The sequence below is a fragment of the Salmo salar genome, chromosome 04 (genome assembly GCF_965601325.2).
Source record: "Salmo salar chromosome 04, fSalSal1, whole genome shotgun sequence".
In the NCBI taxonomy this organism is placed as follows: Eukaryota; Metazoa; Chordata; class Actinopteri; order Salmoniformes; family Salmonidae; genus Salmo; species Salmo salar.
This window is the reverse complement of record NC_138294.1, coordinates 24,735,729-24,758,497: the sequence shown is the minus strand read 5'-3', so window position 1 is coordinate 24,758,497 and position 22,769 is coordinate 24,735,729. Positions and strand designations below refer to the sequence as shown.

Here is a 22,769-nt window from a genome sequence, read left to right as displayed (position 1 = left end):
GATCAGCCGCTTCAGAGATCCTGTCACTGCCCTAAAACAAATTGTACAGAAGAGCATATAAAGGTTTTTAAGTCTTTGCTGAACAAGACATATATAAAATGTTAACCACAGTAAGGCCCATCTCTAACAATGTGAATCAAGTACCTAACAATATGGAGTCATTGGAGTTTATTATAAAAATTGTCCATATGTGTTGATTCAAGAATTAAGTATAATGTTTTGGTTTGACTGAGATGAGGGAAACTCAGTCCCTGCAATGATACAAAAATAACCAAGTCAGGCAGCACAGTCAATTTTGTATTTAATTTGAAAAAAAGGGTCATACATTCACATAGTAACCTGGTGTACAATACTTTTATTGTACAAAACAATACATGACAAGTAGAATAACTTTTCTCAGCATAGTAACACTTGACCTTTTCTGTAAATCTCGCTTTGATCAAAAACATTTTAGAATAGTTTTTGAAAAGATTCAACATTACATTACACACATCTTCACTACTTTATGTCAAGTAAACATGAATTAAGGCACTATCATTTCCTCATAAAACACCAGCATCACACACCATAAGGTTGTCACTCTTCATCGGTGAAGCATTTTTACAGACACCATCACCCCAACCATCACCATATCACCTACTCTGCCTCATCCTACTCATTCTTTCCTCAGTTCACCTCATCCAGTTCCATACTACAACCCAAACCAACAGAATTAACTAAACAAACTAAATAGCACTACAGTGCCTTCAGAAAGTATTCACACCCCTTGAATCTTTCCACATTGTTGTGTTACAAAGTGGGATTAAAATGGATTTGTCATTTTTTGTCAATGATTTACAAAAAATATATTGAAAACACTAATATACTGTTTCTACATTATATAAGTATTCAACCCCCCGAGTCGATACCTGTTAGAATCACGTTTGGCAGCGATTACAGCTGTGAGTTTTTCTGAGTAAGTCTAAGAGCTTTCCACACCTGGACTGTGCAACATTTGTCCATTATTTAAAAAAATAATAATCTTCAAGCTGTCTCAAATTGGTTGTTGATCATTGCTAGACAACCATTTTCAGGTCTTGCCATAGATTTAAGCAGATAAGTCAAAACTGTAACTCGGCCACTCAGGAACATTCATTGTCTTCTTGGCAAGCAACTACAGTGTAGATTTGGCCTTATATATTTTGGGTTATTGTCCTGCTGAAAGGTGAATTCATCTCCCAGTGTCTCGCGGAAAGCAGACTGAACCAGGTTTTCTAGGATTTTGCCTGTGCTTAGCTCCATTCCTTTTCTTTTTTATCCTGAAAAATTCCCCGTTCCTTAACAATTACAAGCATACCCATAACATGATGTAGCCAGAATGATGCTTGAAAATATAGAGTTGTACTCAGTAATGTGTTTTATTGGATTTGCCCCAAACATAACTTTTTGTCCAGAAAAACTAAGTGTTAATTGCTTTGTCAAGTTTTTTGCAAACAGGATGTATGTTTTGGAATGTTTAGGCTTCCTTCTTTTAACTCTATCAATTAGGTTAGCATTGTGGAGTAACTACAATGCTGTTGATCCATTCTCAGTTTTATCATATCACATTCATTAAACTCTGTAACTATTTTAAAGTCACCATTGGCCCCATGGTGAAATCCCTGAGTGGTTTCCTTCCTCTCTGGCAACTAAGTTAGGAAGGACGCCTGTATCTTTGTAGTAACTGGGTGTATTGATACATCATCCAAAGTGTAAATAATAACTTAACAATGCTCAAAGAGATATTCAATGTCTTCTTTTTTTATTTGTACCCATAAACCAATAGGTATGGTTCTTTGCGAGGCATTGGAAAACCTCCCTGGTCTTTGTGGTTGAAACTGTGTTTGAAATTCATTGCTCGATTGGAGGACCTTAAATATAATTGTATGTGTGGGGTACAGAGATGAGGTAGTCATAAAAATGTTTTATGTTAAACCCTATCTTTGCACACAGTGTGAGTCCATGCAATTTATGAGACTTGTTAAGCACATTTGTACTCCTGACCTTATTTAGGCTTGCCATAACAAAAGGGGTTGAACACTTACTCAAGAGATTTCAGCTTTTCATTAATTTTTTTTTGCAAACATTTCTAAAAAAATAATTACACTTTGAAATGATGGGATATTGTGTGTAGGCCAGTGACCAAAACAACATTTAATAAATTATAAATTCAGGCTGTAACACAACAAAAATTGAAAATAAATCTAGGAAAACCTTCTGAAGGCAGTGTACATATTTGACTATACAAGCTCTGTGTGCATTTTCTGTTGGTGTATCCTCAGGTAGCTCCTCTCTGAGAACATCTTCTCGCAGTGCGTACAGGTGAACGCCATCTATCCTGTGTGGACCTTCAGGTGCATCTTCATATTGTGCTGGCGGGAGAACCTCTTCTCACACTGGGGGCAGCTGTACGGTTTCTCACCTGTGTGGACCCTCAGGTGCCTCTTTAGGTTGGACGAGTCAGAAAAACTGGCCCGGCACAGGTGGCAGCCAAAAGATTTCTCCCCTGTGTACATCTTCTGGTGGAGCTCCACCTGTTGGGGGAAACTGAAGGCTTTCCCACAGAATGAACACAGGAAGCACTTCTCTTAGGCGCCTACACCTTTACTGATTCCATCTCTATTACCATCATTTGTAAATGGGCTTGCGTAGCCATTTAGTGTTTTGGCATTATCTGAGCTATGGTTTAACATTAGGAGAGTGTGAGGAGGACGAAGGCCAGGAAGTGTCTGTGTTGTCGCAGGGTCCATGTTCCAGTTGATAGATCCTATAGAAGGCAGGCTGAAGGCAGCACCTGTTAGGGGGTTAACCTGAGGCGCCATCAGTCTCTGAATCACAACTATAGGAGCAGGACGGAGCATCGCTAGCCGAGTCAGTGCCTGGTCTCTCCCCCTGCATACGGACACCTCCCTGTCCCCGAAGATCAAATCTACTCCTCGTCCTGGTCTCAGCCAGTCTGTTGTCATGGAGACTAAGTTCGGTTGTTGTTTTGTGTTCGACTGTCTGTTTCTGGTTGTGGTTAACAGTGTTGTTCCCCAGTTCAGAGTTGAAGATGCTGTCCCATCCACTGACCTCCACTATGTCGCCTCTGATCCTGGCCTGCTCAGTGATATTATCCACTGGACCCTTGGCACCACTCTGGGTCTGGGAACCCAAGATGGCCGCCCAGTCTCCTCTGTTAGCCTCCAGCCAACCACCTGCAGGAAGCATTTAGAAAACATGGCAGAGAAAACTTTACATGTGGAGTTTGTTTGTTAGTTACCTGGGCCCGGTTTCCCAAAAGCATCTTAAGGCTACGTTCATCGTTAGAACCGTCGTAAGAGCATCGTTAATCTGTTTCCCAAAACCATCATTACTAAAGTTGCTCTTAAAAAAAAACTCGTTATTTAACGACTGCCTCAGACCACTTGTAGAACAGCTAAGTATGTCGTTAGATGCTTTTTTGCCCATCCGCATCACTTTATACACAAAATCAAAATTTTTATCGGTCTTTCTGTGACAGCCGACAACTTCAGAACGAATGTGACAGTGACTACAAAAGTACAAATACAAAGTTGCTCATTTCTTTGCGTAACAAGCGACGGATATAAAGATGCTTCAAATGAAAACCCAGATGACTGTATTAAAAGAAATACAGTAAGCCTATAGGCTACATATACCTATATTTTGAATGTTAATTCAATTCAGTTTTATTTAGCTATTTGTATGCTACTGTCTGTAATTTTTGCCTCAATATATTTCATGATGTGTAACATGTGCGCAATGATGTTCCAAATCTTGATCTAGTGCATTATTATTGGGTGAGCTTTAGAATAAGCCACCTCAATATTTGTAGCCATAGGTGACAATATCTCTAGGAGCTGATCCGTGATCAGTATTGTGGAACAACTGCTTTGCTTTATCTTGGCCAGGTCGCAGTCGTAAATTAGAACTTGTTCTCAACTGGCCTACCTGGTTAAATAAAGGTTACATTTTATTTATTTTTTAAATCAGAAGATGCCACATAGCAGGGGGCTCATATCAGATTTCTTGATCCAACATCCTCTCACTCTGTATCTCTTACAGTCAGTAGACATGGAGGATGGGAAGCCTGATCTGCTGCTAGTCAAAGAGGAGACAATAGAAGATGGACCAGAGAGCATTGATCTGCTGAGTGGACTAAAGATGGGGGAGCAAGGTAAGGGAGACATACATATTGCCTACATACAGTAATAGATCTTCAGTGGGAATAGTAATACATATAGCCTACATACAGTAATAGATCTTCAATGGGAATAGTGATGCATCTGGCTATTATTTTATTTTTGTCTTTCATAAAATGAAGTTAATACAACATATTTACATATAAAAACACAATGTATGAACATGACCAGGATTTCCCTATAGGGATAGAACTTAGGCTTACAAGTTTTTTTTACCAATGCATCTTTCTTACAATAGTCTAAGATGTAACGTGCGTTTCCCCAAAACCCTGCACAGAGAGAACGTTCGCTAAATGCATTGTTCAGGCATGTGTCGATACTGATAGGATCGAAAGAAACGCAGTGCTGCTGTCAGATCAGCGTTCTCCCTTTCCAATCTTACCTTAACATTTGAATAATTGTTTTATTTCACCATTATTTAAATAGGCACGTCAGTTAAGAACAAATTCTTATTTACAATGACGGCCTAGGAACAGTGGGTTAACTGCCTTGTTCAGGGGCAGAACGACAGATTTTTACCTTGTCAGCTCAGGGATTCTATCTAGCAACCTTTCGGTTACTGTCCCAACGCTCTAACCACTAGGCTACCTGCCGCCCCAATTGGGGATTGAGGGATTGGTATGAGTAATTGGGCATTGAGGGATTGGTATGAGTAATAAACTATCATGTTAGTTGATTTGATACTATACAAAAATATAAAACGCAACATGCAACAATTTCAAAGATTTTACGGAGTGACAGTTCTTATAAGGAAATCTGTCAATTGAAATACATTCAGTAGGCCCTAATCTATGGATTTCACATGACTGGGAATACAGATATGCATATGTTGGTCACAGATACCTTAAAAAAAAGGTAGGGGCATGGATCAGAAAACCAGTCAGTATCTGGTGTGACCACCATTTGCCTCGTGCAGCGCGATCTCTTTTGCATAAACTTGATCAGGCTGTTGATTGTGGCCTGTGGAATGTTGTCCCATTCCCCTTCAATGGCTGTGTAAAGTTGCTGGATATTGGTGGGAACTGGAACACTGTCGTACAAGTCGATCCAGAGCATCCCAAACATGCTCAATGGGTGACATGTCTGGTGAGTATGCGGGCCATGGAAGAACTGGGAAATGTTCAGCTTCCAGGAATTGTGTACAGATCCTTGCGACATGGGGCAGTGCATTATCATTCTGAAACATGAGGTGATGGAGGAAAGATAAATTGCAAGACAATGGGCCTTAGGATCTTGTCACGGCATCTTTGTGCATTCAAATTGCCATTGATAAAATGCAATTGTGTTCGTTGTCTGTAGCTTATGCTTTCCCTTAGCATAACCCCATCGCCATCATGAGGCACTCCGTTCAGAACGTTGACATCAGCAAACCGCTTGCCCACACAACACCATTCATGCTGTCTGCCATCTGCCCAGTACAGTTTAAACCGGGATTCATGCATGAAGAGCACTCTTCTTCAGTGTGCCAGTGTCCATCAAAGGTGAGCATTTGCCCACTGAAGTTGTTTCTGACACCAAACTGCAGTCAGGTCTTCCCTGAGAAAGTTTCTGACAATTTTTGCAGAAACACTGATGCAAACCCACAGTTTCATCAGCTGTCCAGGTGGCTGGTCTTAGATGATCCCTCAGGTGAAGAAGCTGGATGTGGAAGTCCTGGGCTGGCATGGTTACACATGGTCTGCAGTTGTGAGGCCGGTTGGACGTAGTGCCAAATTTTCTAAAATGAACATTCAATTCTCTGGCAACAGCTTTGATGGACATTCCTGCAATCACATTTTAGAGTGGCCTTTTATTGTCCCCAGCACAAGGTGCACCTGTGTAATGATCATGCCGTTTAATCATCTTCTTGCTATGACACACCTGTCAGGTGGATGGATTATCTTGGCAACGGAGAAATGCTCACCAACAGGAATGTAAATAAATATATGCACCGCATTTGAGAGAATACATTTTTTTGGAAGATTTCTGTAATCTTATTTCAGCTCGAAGTTTACCTAGTTCCCCAGTTGAGTGTTTGTAAATAGCACAACAGGAGAAAGCGGGAGCAGGTAAGTCCAGTTGTGTTTTGACAGGGGTCGCGTTTTATATTGAAAGTCAACAGTGCGTTTTTGCTTCAATAGAGTGATCAGGGACGTGCAACTAGAGTTTTCCTTCACTGAAAATATATTAGTGCAACACAAAATAGCTTAATTTTCATCGGATGACAACAGAAGTGCAACGCTATTTGGCTGGCAGCCACACAAGTAAACGAGGTTACAATGAGAAAGCAAGGTCTTTTTTTCAAAAACAACGGATGGCCATCATCTTTCTAATGTTTAGGCCTATCATACAAAGAATGTAGCCAGTTACATTTCCTAATGTTTTGCTTAAAGTTAGTCTTGCATTTTACCGGAGAAAGATAGGCTGGCTAAACCAAGAAATGTACCTGAGAAAAAAAAACTACACATCAGTCGGAGTACTGTCTGCTGAATGCCTGTTCGTGAATTCTCATTCGAGAGGTGCAACTGAAGTACAAAATTGCTGATGCCAAGCAGAAATTACAATAACAAGCATTTTAGATCTGCGTTTACAAAACGCAGCAAGATATCTGCGGTTTTCTTCCTGCATAAAAAACACTGAATTATGCGTTAGCACGACCCCTAGTTTAACTTGCTAAGTAAGTGTCTGCAATAACACAATATGATGCCCCAACACCTTATCTTTCTGCCATGTTTGACAAGTCAAAGCCATTTCGATTAGTTATTTGTACAGCTGCCACTTACCTTGATTTCCTTGCATTTCTCTTCTCAGAGCAGGCAGGCCCATCGCCCTAGCGACTCCAGCTGTAGACATGCTGCTTGAGAGCCAGTCAGTACTGCATGTATCAAAACTTTGTTCATTTGCATAATGTCTCTCATTCGCTTGTAAATGTCCAAACTCAACAAAATGACATTCGGAAGTTCCTACCTATATTATGTTTAACTTTATCACCTGTCTTTGCGATTAGTCTTTTTTTAAAGTTTGCGCTTGTTAGCATATTTAGCTAGCAGCCTCCATGGAAATTCGCTATTAATTGTGACAATTTTGTTAGCATTCTAGTAAGAGAGAAGGACAGTATGACGATATGAAAATCTGGATACCGCCCAACCCTATTTAAGTGTAGAGAATCATTGTACCATCTAAACTACTGTGAAATATCTGGTCAATACCCCAAAAATATTTTCTGCTGTTTGAAGCTGGTATGCAAAACCATAAGAACGCTAAGCAGAGAAATGGCGAACATAGAACATATCTAGTGCTTCTTAGACTTGCTTTCAATGAGAATGACAGATATATAACTGACATTTAAGTGAATTTGGTGGGGTCGCCCAAAAAATGTACATAGGCAGCATTGATGGTTTGATAATGATGGACTTTCAACATGGTGTGTTTACCTATCCCCACTGTAGTTAAAGAATGACTTCATTGTTGTTAAACCCATCATGGTGTACATAAATATGACGTGGGTAAAAAACAAGTCAGCTATGATAAATCAAAAAATCTTCATGAGACAAACCTGACTAAACAACTTGTGTACAGTAGGTGTTTGTGTGGGTATGTGTAGGTATATTTAGTAAGTGTATATTGGTTATAAAGTGCTGTAGTGTGTATGCAGAATAGGATGAGATGTATACTAAAGCGAGTTTCACTGAAAGTCTTAGAATGAAAAGTCCCATTTTGTGTTTATTAACCCTTTCCCCTCAGCCCGTTATTCCGTATACGGGTTGAAAATACAAGATTGTCATTGATAAGCGCCTAAATTGGAATGCTGTGGCTGTACAGAAACATGCTATACATGACGTCAGAGCTCCGCTTCCCATCACTGTATGGGATTTGACTGACATCCGTTAAAAACCTGAGCACTGCGCAACAAGATGTCCCCATCCCTCCTGTTAATTGGGCTACTTTAGCACATTTGTTGTCTGAGTGAGGAGAATGCTGGAAATTGAGTCAATGTGTTCAGAAAGATGAGACGTTGAGGATTATAATAAATACCACTGTCATACAAGCAAACCACACACCTGTGAGTCCAAATGTGCACTTCACATTTCCATATTTGAAAACTCATGTAATTTACAGTATCAACATTTATGATCGCTATGTTTGATCCACAGTTACAAAGATGACATGCGTTATACCCTGGGTTGTCCTGAACACAATGAGCCTGTTTGTCGTACTGTGAAGAATCTTAGCCGCGCAACACGCACTTGAATGCACTCATGACTCCATTCTATGTGCACCAAAATTACAATCTGTTTGTCTGAAGTGCCTTTTGAAAGCCTAACACTGTATTAGCTAGTCATGTCGGCAATAGACTAAGGTGTCAAATGAGGGTACTTCGTGACCTTGGGAGTATAAGGTTCTATCTGCGCAACGCATAGTTTTGAGATGGTGAGCATCAAAGTTCACATACCAGATCTGAGAACTGTTTTGTAATGAATTCTGATTTCATAACCCAATAAGGTCCTCACTTTAACTTCATCGGGGTAGGGGGCAGTATTTTGATGTCCGGATGAAGAAGGTGCCCAGAGTAAACTGCCTGCTACTCAGGCCCAGAAGCTAATATATGCATATTATTAGTAGATTTGGATAGAAAACACAGTTTCTAAAACTGTTTGAATGATGTCTGTGAGTATAACAGAACTCATATGACAGGCAAAAACCTGAGAAACAAATCCAACCAGGAAGTGTGGAAATCTGAGGTTTGTAGTTTTAAGTGATTGCCTATCTAATATACAGTGTCTGTGGGGTCATTTTGCACTTGCTAAGGCTTCCACTAGATGTCAACAGTCTTTAGAACGTTGTTTCATGCTTCTACTGTGAATGGGGAGAGAATAAGGGCATATGGAGTCAGATGACTGAGAAAATGACATGAGCTCAATCACGTGCGACCCGTGAGAGTTAGGTGTGTTCCTTTTCATTTCTGAAGACAAAAGAATCGTCCGGTTGGAATATTATGTAAGATTTATGATAAAAACATCCTAAAGATTGATTCTATACATCGTTTGACATGTTTCTACGAACTGTAATGACTTTTCGTCTGAACTTACTGCGCGAGCACAGTGCATTTGGATTACTCGACTGAACGTGCGAACAAAAAGGAGGTTGGACATAAATATGGGCTTTATCGAAACAAAACAAACATTTATTGTGGAACTGGGATTACTGGGAGTGCATTCCGATGAAGATCAAAGGTAAGTGAATATTTATAATGCTATTATCTTTTGTTGGCTCCGCAATATGGCGGGTTTCTATATTGCTTGTTGCTGAGCGCTGTACTCAGATTATTGCAAAGTGTGCTTTCGCCGAAAAGCTTTTTTGAAATCTGACACAGTGGTTGCATTAAGGAGAAGTTTATCTATAATTCTGTGCAAAACACTTGTATCTTTTATCAAAGTTTGAGTATTTCTGTAAATTGATGTGCTCATTCACCGGACGTTTGAGGCAAAACATTTCTGAACATTACACACCAATGTAAAATGGGGTTTTTGGATATAAATATGAACTTTATCGAGCAAAACATACATGTATTGTGTAACATGAAGTCCTATGAGTGCCAGCTGATGAAGATCGTCAAAGGTTAGTGATTCATTTTAGCTGTATTTCTGGTTTTTGTGACGCCTCTCCTTGTTTGGAAAATGGCTGTGTGGTTTTTCTTGTCTAGGTGCTGTCCTAACATAATCGAATGCTATGCTTTCGCCGTAAAGCCTTTTTGAAATCGGACAATGTGGTTGGATTAACAAGAAGATTATCTTTTAAAATGGTGTAAAATACTTGTATGTGTGAGAAATTTGAATTATGAGATTTGTTGTTTTGAATTTGGCGCTCTGCTATTTCACTGGCTGTTGGTGAGGTGGGACGCTACCGTCCCACATACCCCAGAGAGGTTTTAAAAGTACCTGAAGTGCAGAGTATAAAAATCTAGAGACATTTGCAAAACAATATATATATACATTTTTGGGGCAGTGCATTCACAGATGGAACCTTATGGCTCTGAAATGTCAATCTGGGTTCAGCCATACAGTTATATCTGGCATAGACTGTTACTATTATTTAAATTGAAAAGTACAGACATTTAATGAGTACATTTAAGAGAATATCCTTCCTTCCTTTCTAATCACATCAAATATATTAATTCATGTTCACACATTTGTTAAAGCGAGAGTTTACTAAAGTGACAAATACACCATATCCTATGGAGAATGAGGAACAGCTAAAGATTAGCTCTGAATGAATAAACTGATGTTTTTTGGTCTCTGACACCCCCAGTCAATAAACTACTTGCTAGTTATCAATAACATTTAAGTTTGTCTTTTGTGAAATACCCCTTCCATGGAGGTTTTTGTATCGAAAAACAGCAATGCCTCTCTAATGGGCCTTAAACATGCTCTAAGGCACCCATATTTATTTGTAAAGAGCTTAAATAATGACCATTCTTCTGAAAAAGCCTAAGTAAGTAATTCCAAAAGAGGACCAGAACCTATATGAATAATCAAGGACTTGGCCCTATAAGAGCATTTTTCAAGTACCAGATCTCAGAACTGTTTTGTGGTGTCATTCATCATACATACAATCATTTTTTTATTGACAACACATCATTGTGTGATTGGATTGCAGATAGAACCTTATAGCACCAAGTACAAAGGTGTTTACGCAGATAACATTTAAAAAAAATCTGACATCACACGTGAAAGAGCACCTAAAGAGCAACTATGTGAATAACACATTTGACCAAAATGTGAGAACCTTATACAGTTGAAATCAGAAGTTTACATACACTTAAGTTGGAGTCATTAAAACTTGTTTTTCAACCACTCCACACATTTCTTGTTAACAAACTACAGTTTTGGCAAGTCGGTTAGGACATCTACTTTGCGCATCACACAAGTAATTTTTCAACAATTGTTTAAAGACAGATTAATTCCAGTGGGTCAGAAGTTTACATACACTAAGTTGACTGTGCCTTTAAACAGCTTGGAAAATTCCAGAAGATTGTCATGGCTTTAGAAGCTTCTGATAGGCTAATTGGCATCATTTGAGTCAATTGGAGGTGTACCTGTGGATGTATTTCAAGGCCCACCTTCAAACTCAGTGCCTCTTTACTTGACATCATGGGAAAATCAAAAGAAATCAGCCAAGACCTCAGAAAAAAAGTGTAGTCCTCCACAAGTCTGGTTCATCCTTTGGAGCAATTTCCAAACGCCTGAAGGTACCACATTCATCTGTACAAACAATAGTACGCAAGAATAAACATCATAGGACCATGCAGCCGTCATACCGCACAGGAAGGAGATGTGGTCTGTCTTCTAGAGATGAACGTACCTTGGTGCGAAAAGTGCAAATCAATCCCAGAGCAAAGGACCTTGTGAAGATTCTGGAGGAAACAGATACAAAAGTATCTATATCCACAGTAAAACGAGTCCTATATCGACATAACCTGAAAGGCCGCTAAGCAAGGAAGTAGCCACTGCTCCAAAACCGCCATAAAAAAGCCAAACTACGGTTTGCAACTGCACATGGGGGACAACGATCGTACTTTTTGGAGAAATGCCCTCTGGTCTGATGAAACAAAAATAGAACTGTTTGGCCATAATGACCATCGTTATGTTTGGAGGAAAAAGGGGGAGGCTTGCAAGCCGAAGAGTACAGGTGTGGCAGCATCATGTTGTGGGGGTGCTTTGCTGCAGGAAAGACTGGTGCACTTCACAAAATAGATGGCATCATGAGGGAAATTATGTGGATATTGAAGCAACATCAAGACATCAGTCAGGAAGTTCAAGCTTGGTCTCAAATGGGTCTTCCAAAATGGACAATGACCCCAAGCATACTTCCAAAGTTGTGGCAAAATGGCTTAAGGACAGCAAAGTCAAGGAATTGGAGTGGCCATCAAAGCCTTGACTTCAATCCTATAGAAAATTTGTGGGCGGAACTGAAAAAGCGCGTGCGAACAAGGAGGCCTACAAACCTGACTCAGTTACACCAGCTCTGTCCGGAGGAATGGGCCAAAATTCACCCAACTTATTGTGGGAAGCTTGTGGAAGGCTACCCAAAATGTTTGACCTAAGTTAAACAATTTAAAGGCAAGGCTACCAATACTAATTGAATGTATGTAAACTTCTGACCCACTGGGAATGTGATGAAATACCGTAATTTCCGGACTATAAGCCGCAACTTTTTTCCCACGCTTTGAACCTCGCGGCTTAAAACAGTGGCGCGGCTAATATACGGATTTTTCCCGCTTTCTGTGATGTGCTCAGTTTTTTGGCGGCATGAAGCTTTCATTAGACCAATGAAATTGCCGAACGGGTTAAGGTCAAACAACTTTTTTGTTTACTGTTTAGATTAAATCGAGCGCTCTCAAACTTCCCATCATTCTGATTACGGTAGTCATTTTGTCACCCTCATCATGGCAAAGACACAGAGAAATGCATATGATGCAGCTTTCAAGTTGAAGGCGATTGATCTGGCTGTTGGAAAAGGAAATAGAGCGGCTGCACGGGAGCTTGGTCTTAATGAGTCGATGATAAGACGTTGGAAACAGCAGCGTGAGGAATTGACTCCGTGCAAAAAGACAACTAAAGCTTACTGCCAATTTTTTATTTTTTTGTTACAAGCCGTGTTTCGTTAAAGCCTGTGTAAAGTTAATTTATTTCAATGTACCGGTAGGCACCTGCGGCTTATAGACATGTGCGGCTTATTTATGTTCAAAATAATACTTTTTTTTTTAATTCAGTGGGTGCGGCTTATATTCAGGTGCGCTCAATAGTCCGGAAATTACGGTAACTAAAAGCTGAAAAATCACTCTACTATTATTCTGACATTTCACATTCTTGAAATGAAGTGGTGATCCTAACTGACCTAAAACAGGGAATTTTTACTAGGATTAAATGTCAGGAATTGTGAAAAACTGTGTTTAAATGTATTTGGCTAAGGTGTATGTAAACTTCCGACTTCAAATGTTGTCCCATGGTCTCGATTTTGTGTGATGGTGGGGACGCAGGGCTGTGTTCCAAACAACAAACTGCAAGTGTGCTTGCTTCAGTTCCTCAATGGCATGGCTAGCAGAGCTACCTTATAGTAGAAGGCTCTTTCCTTGAGTCATAAAAGTGCATTGAAATGACTTAGGAACAGTACACACTTTGGACAGGTGTGTGCCCACTTAGACACCAGTCAGACCTCATTCAAACCATTTTTTTACTTATCTTGCTCCTACTCCAAAATGTCAATGAATATTCATATAAATGTTTCCTGAGTATTTTCAGATTTCATTATTGACAAATGGCATGAAAAGTACAGTAAATGTCAAATGCACATAATCAACAGTAATGTTTGGATTCAGTCTTGTCAGGTGAGCTGTTGTGTTTTCACCTTTGGTCAAAACATTTCCCCATCAACTCTAAAGTGTTCTTTCAATTTCTACCATTGTAATGCATATGCTTTTTATAATTTTTCGGTTAAATGTCAATTTGACCCTATCCATGTTGACCAACTTCCGAGTTGAAGTGGTTAAACATAAACAAGTTAAATATACCATATGAAAACCATCAACAAAAAAATCTGCAAGAACTTGATAAACTGCATTCATCTTCTCATTAAAAGTGTTTTGTGAAAATTTGTGATCATATCCTACACAGTACAAACACAATTTGAAACAGACTTTTTAGGTTTATATATGCCTTGTACATTGAGTGTAGAAAACATAAGGAACACCTTCCTAATATTGAGTTGCATCCTTTTGCCCTCAGAACAGCCTCAATTTGTCAGGACATGGACTCTACAAGGTGTCAAACGCGTTCCACAGGGATGCTGGCCCATGTTGACTCCAATGCTTCCTACAGTTGTGTCAAGTTGCCTGGATGTACTTTGGGTGGTGAACCATTCTTGATACACATAGGAAACCCAGCAGCAGCATTGCGGTGCGTGACACACTCAAACCAGTGCGCCTGGCACTTACTACCATACCCCATTCAAAGGCACTTAAATATTTTGTCTTGCCCATTCACCCTCTGAATGGCACACATACACAATCCATGTCTCAGTTGTCTCAAGACTTAAAAATCCTTCTTTAAGTTGATTTAACAGGTAATATCAATAGGGATCATAGACTGACCAGGTGAATCCAGGTGAAAGCTATGTCATGGTAAGTGCAGGTGTTCCTAATGTCTTATACATTCAGTGTTTTTCACAATGTCTGGATGCAATATTCTACCCAGGAATATTCAACATTGAAATCTGTTATTCTGGTTATTCCAAATGCATCTGTTGATCTTTTCAGTTGACAACAATGTAAATTAATATTTGTCTTTAATACAAGGTTTGATCTAAACGTCAGAAGCTATCGAGTGGAATGGTTACTTTCTATGTTATAGAGTGGAATGGTTTTTCTGCTGGTGTATCCTGAGGTATCTCCTCTCTGAAAACCTCTTCCCGCAGTGCGTACAGGCGAATGGCCTCTCTCCCGTGTGGACCTTCAGGTGCATCTTCAGGTTGCCAGCCTGGGTGAAGCGCATGTGACACTGGGGGCAGCTGTAGGGTTTCTCCCCTGTGTGGACCTTTTGATGCAACTTCAGGTGATCCTGGCGGGAGAACCTTTTCTCACACTGGGGGCAGCTGAAGGGTTTCTCCCCTGTGTGGATCCTCTGGTGCCTTTCCACCTTTTGGGGACAGCTGAAGCCTTGGTTACAGAACATGCAAAGGAACCGCTTCTCTTTAGTATTGCCTGATGTTTCTCCCCCTCCCCGAGCCTTTGCCCTTTGGTCGTTTGAGTTCAATACCTGATTGAAAAGGACGTGTCCGTGTGCATCAGAAAGCCCCATCGACGTGGACACTGGGTTGCGATCCCTGAATGTGTGTAAAGGGGAGTGGGTTGCCACATTTGGATTTGTCTCCAAGCTTCCCTTGTGATCTAAGAATTCTCTGCCCTGTGAGTGTCCGTCTCCTAGGAGACGATCTGCATTCCATGTGGGAGGAGCGTCGCCCTCCACATCTACGACCAGACCCTCCCCTTTCTTATCTAGGCACCCTTCAGAATATACACTACTACTGTATTGATTCCAGTACCCTCTAGATAGATCAGTCTGTGTCTCTAAACCCAAGGGCATGTTGCCAGGGTCCATCTCTGTAGCGTAAGAACAAGATGGATCATCACCGCCAGTGTCTGACATATCACCTTCACCATGTCCAAAGGAATTAACCGTCCTCTCGCTCTGGTGAAATACTGGTATATACTCTGAGCTGGGAGCAGGAGGAGAGCCCATTCTCCCCAGCCTCTCTGGGTCTGATCTGTGGTCAGATTCTGTGTGTAAGAGCCTGTGTGTTACAATTAAAGTCTTGGTGTCCGTCTCTGACTTGAGGACGGCGATCGGCGTTCCACTGACCTCCGTGATCCTGCGTTGGGTCCTGGGCTGCGCTGGGATGGTGGTGGGTTCCTCCGTGGCTACAGGGAGCACTCCAGCCACTGCTGCAGTCTGGATGTCTCTGTTGTGCCGTGAGTCCTCCTCTCCTTCAGACCTCTCCAGCTTGACCCCAGGATCTGCAGCCTCTGCATCTGCAGACTGACCAGAAGAGAGGAGCTTATCATTGGTACATGAGCTAAATTGGATAACAATGTTGTAGAGAAGTCTCACAAGCTCCCATGTCCTCCTGAGAGGATATGGCCGCTTTTTAAGACCATACATGCCACTGTGTCAGGTCCTGTTGTACCTTTTGAGAAGACATTCTGGGCTTATCAATTATATTATGTGGTGGTTGTGTCACCTTCATTATTTTTTTTCTGGTTCTCCAAAATGGCTACAGTCACCATCACAATTAGTAATTGTGTAATTATAATTTTTTGGAGTTTGATAATCAAATTGTTTCTAATTAGGTAAGTATCCCAGTAGTAGTTTGGTAATAATTTGTTCAGATTAATAACTAAGTGCAAAATAAGGAGGTTGATATAGTGCCGAGTTATTTACCGAAATGTCAGTTTATTTTCGGTTTTTAAATAACTAAATCGACTGTTCAATTATTTGAATTCCATTTAGTTTGTTTTGGGTGTGTGCTCTCAGCACACCATTTGTGCACTTTTTCTAGAGAGATTTCTCTCTGGGATATGTTGCCCAACTCATCATAGTTAAGCTCAGAAAACGTGGTAATTAACTACAATAACCAGAATCAATTGCGTCTACATCTGCCTGTTCTCATTGGTTATTGCCTGTGGGGCTGGCAGACAGACATGGAGAGGAATAGCGATAGAGAGACGAGAGATAATGCGGTTGCATAGGTATCTCTTCCCGACAATACATCTAATTGATTGATAGTTGTTATTTAGCAGTCTTAAAAGTATGGCTTATCTACTTTGAACTACTGAAATTGTGATTTCATCAGACAGCAGGCTGCTAGGCTAACCTATTAGCCTGAAGGATGACTCTTTGGGGAGCACAGAGATAGATGGCTGCAGTGTTAATTTTGTCAATAATTTTAGATTTGGTCTGACAAATACCTTTGTCTTAGTCCAATTTTTTTTATTTCATCCTTAGTTATCAGTAGACTACAACTCTGGACATTTTTAGTCTAGTTGTAGTCACAATTATTTTAGTCATTGTAGTTTTGTTTTTTTAACAGTTCATACAAACCTCTAACTTAACTTCCATCATGGACATTATAGCTTCCACTCCCTTAGTCACAGCCATTTTAGTCACAAATTAGTGCACTTTTTTCTATTAAATTAATATTTAGGCTACCTCTAACTTCCATCATGTGCACATTCAGATAGCCTTGTACAACTAGGTCTACTATCCCCTTCTATACCTTAGCTGGCAACATTGATATTGTGGCAGATTGTAACCAATGCCAGCCATAATCAACCGTATATACTATACAGCCTTGGCTACAGGTTAAACAAGTTACAGCTCTGATTTTCTCCCCATCATAACTGTCAAGGGGGTAAATAACAGTGGTTTCTTTGAAAGGGGGAGAATTTTACCATTCCTGAGATGCCAGAAGCATTACTGTACTCCTAATATTTAACAAATTAAATCAATTTTTCCCCATGGGAAAAAAGCAACCACAACTCACATTTGCAGATCGTGAGAGACAGTATCCAACACAGATGAATGAATAACAGCACACGTGGGAAAATAGAGCTTATGATGAGATCAAAGCAAAAATAGCCTACATGAAAGTAAGAGAGAGAGAGTAAATTGTTTCTAGTTGAGGTTAGTTACAAGTGAAATCTCACTTCGCATCAGTTAAAAAGATTGACAAATGACTGAATAGTCTGGGTGTTTTTATGCAAAACAATATAGCTCGCCAGCTTGTAGTCCTAAAAAAACTAAATGAGTTAGCAATTTCTACCTCTGGTTCGTTGGGCATTCCTATAGGGGTATCATGTCGTTTGGGGGATCTACACAGTCGACGCAATCAGAGCCGACGGAGGTCCGTTTACGTCGCTCTCTACGTAGATTTGTGTGGCTGTATTTTTGGAATGCGACTCAAAACGGACCTACATATTACCAAAATCTTGATATCAACCTGGCCAGATTGTATAATTTGGTTCAGTTCTGTCGTCACATTCTGTGATTGGCTTGCTTGGCTACGTTAGCCGACATAGGCTACGTCAACTACAGCGGTGTGTTTGATCTGAGCATGTGCCAGCACCAGCAGCGCAAGTCTCACTCTATGCTTATAGTGGCAAGAAAAAGCAGGTGAACCCTTTGGAATTATCTGGATTTCTGCATAAATTGGTCATAAAATGTGATCTGATCTTCATCCAAGTCATAACAATAGACAGCGCAGGGTGGAAAAAGTATGTTAACCCTTGGATCTAATAACTGGTTGACCCCCGCAGCAATAACCTCAACCAAACGTTTTGTGTAGTTGTGGATCAGACCTGCACAAAGGTCAGGAGGAATTTTGGACCATTCCTCTTTACAAAACTGTTTCACTTCAGCAATATTCTTGGGATGTCTGGTGTGAACCGCTCTCGAGGTCACGCCACAGCATCTCAATCCGGTTGAGGTCAGGACTCTGACATGCCAGAAGTTGTATTTTCTTCTGTTGAAGCCATTCTGTTGTTGATTTACTTCTGTGTTTTGGGTCGTTGTCCTGTTGCATTACCCAACTTCTGAGCTTCAATTGGCGGTCAGATAGCATTACATTCTCCTACAAAATATCTTGATAAACTTGCAAATTCATTTTTCCATCAGCGATAGCAAGCTGTCCAGGCCCTGAGGCAGCCCCAAAACATGATGCTCCCTCCATGTCGGTGTGCTGTGCCTTTTTTTCTCCACACAGTGTTGGGTGTTCCTTCAAACAACTCAACTGTAGTTTCATCTGTCCACAGAATATTTTGCCAGCAGCACTGTGGAACATTCAGGTACTCTTTTGCAAACTTCAGACATGCATCATTTTTTGGGGGGGACAGCAATGGCTTCTTCCTGGTGTCCTCCCATGAACAAAATTCTTGTTTAGTGTTTTACGTTTCGTAGACTCGTCAACAGTTATGTTAGCATGTTCCAGAGATTACAAAATCTTTAGCTGACACTCTAGGATTCTTCTTAACCTCATTGAGCATTCTGCACTGTGCTCTTGCAGTCATCTTTGCAGGACAGCCACTCCTACGCAGAGGAGCAACAGTGCTGAACTTTCTCCATTTATAGAAAATGTGTCTTTACCGTGGACTGATGAACATCAAGACTTTTAGAGATACTTTTAACCCTTTCCAGCTTTATGCAAGTCAACAATTTTTTATCTTGTTTGTTCGATGCATGGTTCACATCAGGCAATGCGTCTTGTGAATAGCAAACTCAAATTTGTGAGTTTTTTTTTTTTTTTTTTTTAAATAGTGCAGGGCAGCGCAAATCAACACCTCCAATCTCGTCTCATTGATTGGACTCCAGGTTATCTGACTCCTGACTCCAATTAGCTTTTGGCGAAGTCATTAGCCTAGGGGTTCATATGCTTTTTCCAACCTACACTGTGAATGTTTAAATGATGTATTCAATATAGACAAGAAAAATACAATAATTTGTGTTATTAGTTGATGCAGACTGTTGTTTGTTGATGAAGATCAGACCAAATTATATGACCAATTTATGCATTAGTCCAGGTAATTCCACAGGGTTCACATACTTTTTCTTGACACTGTATGTGCGAGTGTAGTGAGTTCGGAAAAACTGAAAGTATGCATCTTAGAAATAGTTCTCACATACAAACGTTGTCCAAACTCAAATAGGCTTCCCCAAAATAACATGGATGCTGTGGTAGAATGTTTATTTTGATAAATGCACAAAAATCGCACCAGGTAGCCTGATTTCATTTATGTCATGAAAATGATTAGGGAAATCCTTCTTATTGCAAAGCATGTTAACGCTTAAATCAAACTATTATATTGTGTTCCTAAGGGTCAGTCACCGGGATCAGCTTTTAACACCACCCACTCTACACAATGTAAAGGCTAAACATTTCTAAATTTACGAATGCACGTAGTGGTACTTAATCTTAACCTAGACCGTCACACTGAACAAGCCTAGAATTTGCCCACATAAGACAGCTAAAAATCATACATACAGTCTGTGGAGGCCTTTACCAGATCGAACGAAAATGCAAGGATGGTGTATTGTTTTGCTCCAGGCTGCAACCATATCTCTACAACATTTATCGGTTCCCGAAATATGTCATGAATAAACTTTGGGTCCATCTGACAAGGTAGTGAGACATCAAAGGCAGGTGTAGAGGTAGTTTTTATTTTCTTTTTTTACATGTTAGCACATTATCTTTACTTGTTTTGATTACATAAATGCTTAACTTCAATGTTAGCTGATTAAACTGAGAACAAAACATAAGATCTCCCAAGCCTGTGTTTACCAGACCTTATTTTCGGGATTTATAAAAAAGAAACATTAATTTCCCCATAGGCTTTGGCCAACGAGCCATGGCGGAGTTAGCCTCCGTTAGTGCATACAAAAAGATGCCATTAATATTGCTCTCTATTACACTAACCTCTATCACGATAATGTTCTGAGTTGAGGTTCCTGTGCCCTCATCAACAGTGATTGGTTGGCCATGGCTCCATGTATTGTGACCCACTGGCTTCACAAAGGTCTTGTGGCCTCCAGTGAGATGCCCTTCACCTGAGAGTGATTGGGGAATAGAGGCGTAGGTTAGCTACAGTCAATGCTCAACGGCATATTTATCAAACACTGGCTAGAATTGACAAGGATGTAAGACTTATCATTCTTGATATACTATTTATTGATCGATGTATTATGTAACATGCATCACATTGCTTTCATTGAGTAGATAATAGGAAATTAAGTCAATTAAGAATCTGGTTAGAATATGAGTGTCTACGCGCAAGTGCTTACTATCCTGGTTTACAATACCCAATTCTGGTTATCACATTTGAACACATGTGCAGAAGGGAACGGGGCGACAGGCACTGAGCTATATATGAACCGCGACAGGTACTGAGCTATGAACGTCGCCAGGCCGCGCAGCCTCAGCAAAATGTACCTCTTGCCATTCCTCTGTATCGGTCGACGATCTTGACACTACTGGGACGACTGGCGAGGACGCGATCTCGTATTGTCCCCTCTGCCCGCTCCCGTGCCACCTTTAGTTCCAGTTGCTGTAGTTTCCTCCGCAATGCCCCATTTTCTTTCTGGCTTTGAGCTATTTCCAAACGAAACACTGCATAGTCGTCGCCTACGAGTTTACAGATCTCTGCCACGGCTGCATTTGCCAGCACCTCCATGACAGAGGCTATTTGAGTGTGAAAAACCATACAATTAGCCATTGTTTGCTAAGCAGCTAGCTTGCGTTACCTAGATAACATAAATCAACCAAGTACCGTCTCCAACGCAAATTAAACACTACCTGAGGCATGTATGTAATGCGGTGTAGTTCAATTAGTTATATGGTGTTAATAAAACGTCTACACATAAAAACACTAACGTGAAATTTGTTTTTGACCACTGTTGACTTCCGTTTACTTCTTCTTCTATAATATTATGGCGGTCCTCAAACGTTAGTTGCATTCCGCCACGTACTGTACTGGAGTGTGTAGTCAATCACAGCTAAATGAATAGACTAAATAAATAAACAAACAAACAAACATTAAAATAAACCCTCCCATCTAATCCTGTATTACTAAGAAAATTAAAAGAGCCCTGTACTTACATCAACACACGCATCACTGTTTCATCACCCATACACTCTGTACACAAACCATTTGCATGCTTGCCAACCAAATATAAGGACGAGTTCAATGTACAATGTCCTAAACGCAAACACCACCTCTTCCTTCTTAATTTGAATCTTGGTCCACCGACCTTTCTATGGCTGGCATATAAATGCCCTTGGGTTCTGAGTCCCACCTCTTCTACCACACATCTATCATAATTGCTCTAATCTTACCTTTGGCCTCACCTCGTGGAGCATGAATATCAATTACATCTTGTTTTTAAAGTCCTTTTGGCTACCTGGGACCCAGACACTTCCGTTTACACTGAAAAGAAAGGATCTTATTGGTTGGCGTCATAGCTCAAAGGGTGTGGTTAAATAAAAAAAAGTATGCAAGCTGTTTTGTGAAATACGGTACTGCTTATTACATTACATATCAAATCTCCTATGATCAGTATCTTTTAAGCAGTGAGCAGACTTGTTTTGAAAGAACAGCATGTTAGCAAGAATAGAGTAGAGCATAATAAAATGACTTTATTCCATCTAGTCAGTCAGGTAAATATTCAACTGTCCTTGTTCTAGGCAAGATTTACTGTCTCTCTAAAAACAGATTTACACAAGCCTGTTTCAAATGACAAGTTAACAAAAGGGTTAATGAGGGGTATGTGGTTAATTACCCTTTTTACCCCAAGACACTTCACATGAAAACTATAATAATGTCAGCTAAAGAATGGTCCCTAAATATCCCATGTACATCTCAAGCCACACTGCTATGTTTCTCCCCGTTGTGGACACTCCTATGTCTGATAAGGCTACTCTGGAAGGAGAAGCTCTTGTAACATAGTTTGCTCTTGAGATGGTTTGTGATAAGTTGGACCACAGAGTGAAGGAAAAGCAGTGCTCAGCATATATGGGAACTCCTTCAAGACTGTTGGAAAAACATTCCTCATGAAGCTGGTTGAGAGAATGCCAAGAGTGTGTCATCAAGGCAATGGGTGGCCACTTTGAAGAATATCAAATATATTTTGATTTGCTTAACACTTTTTTGGTTACTACGTGATTCCATATGTGTTATTTCATAGTTTGTGTTCACTATTATTCTACAATATAGAAAATAGTAAAAATAAAGAAAAACCTAGAATGAGTAGGTGTGTCCAAACTTTTGACTGGTACTGTGTATATATAGATATATATTATAGATAACACCCTGTTCTTTCTAAACAAGTCTGCTCTGAGTGTCACGGATACTGATCATGAAAAGTTGTGATTGTTGTGTATATTTCAGTGGTGGACACACTATGGCTGTGAATGTTTTTGATTAATTTGTAATGCAGCAAGCAATAGCATTTCAAAGAGCAGCTCAGA

General features: G+C 40.2%; 1 protein-coding gene across 2 annotated transcripts; it reads right to left on the bottom strand.

The window, feature by feature from the left end:
* Positions 1 to 10,783: 10,783 nt before the first annotated feature.
* On the bottom strand, positions 10,784 to 22,757 carry LOC106602401 (uncharacterized). 2 transcript variants are annotated; one of them, XR_014391965.1, is made up of 3 exons: positions 21,639 to 22,757; positions 20,223 to 20,353; positions 10,784 to 15,793 (listed from the first exon to the last, which is right to left on the bottom strand). XR_014391965.1 is itself a non-coding variant. In XM_045717568.2 (3 exons), the coding sequence occupies exons 1-3, from the start codon at positions 21,016 to 21,018 to the stop codon at positions 14,603 to 14,605; spliced, it is 1,605 nt and encodes a 534-aa protein (XP_045573524.1). In that variant the 5' UTR covers positions 21,019 to 21,620; the 3' UTR covers positions 10,784 to 14,602. The 2 variants fall into 2 exon arrangements, 1 of the variants encoding a protein (XP_045573524.1); XM_045717568.2 differs by lacking the exon at positions 21,639 to 22,757 and adding an exon at positions 20,736 to 21,620.
* Between the last annotated feature and the right edge of the window lie 12 nt (positions 22,758 to 22,769).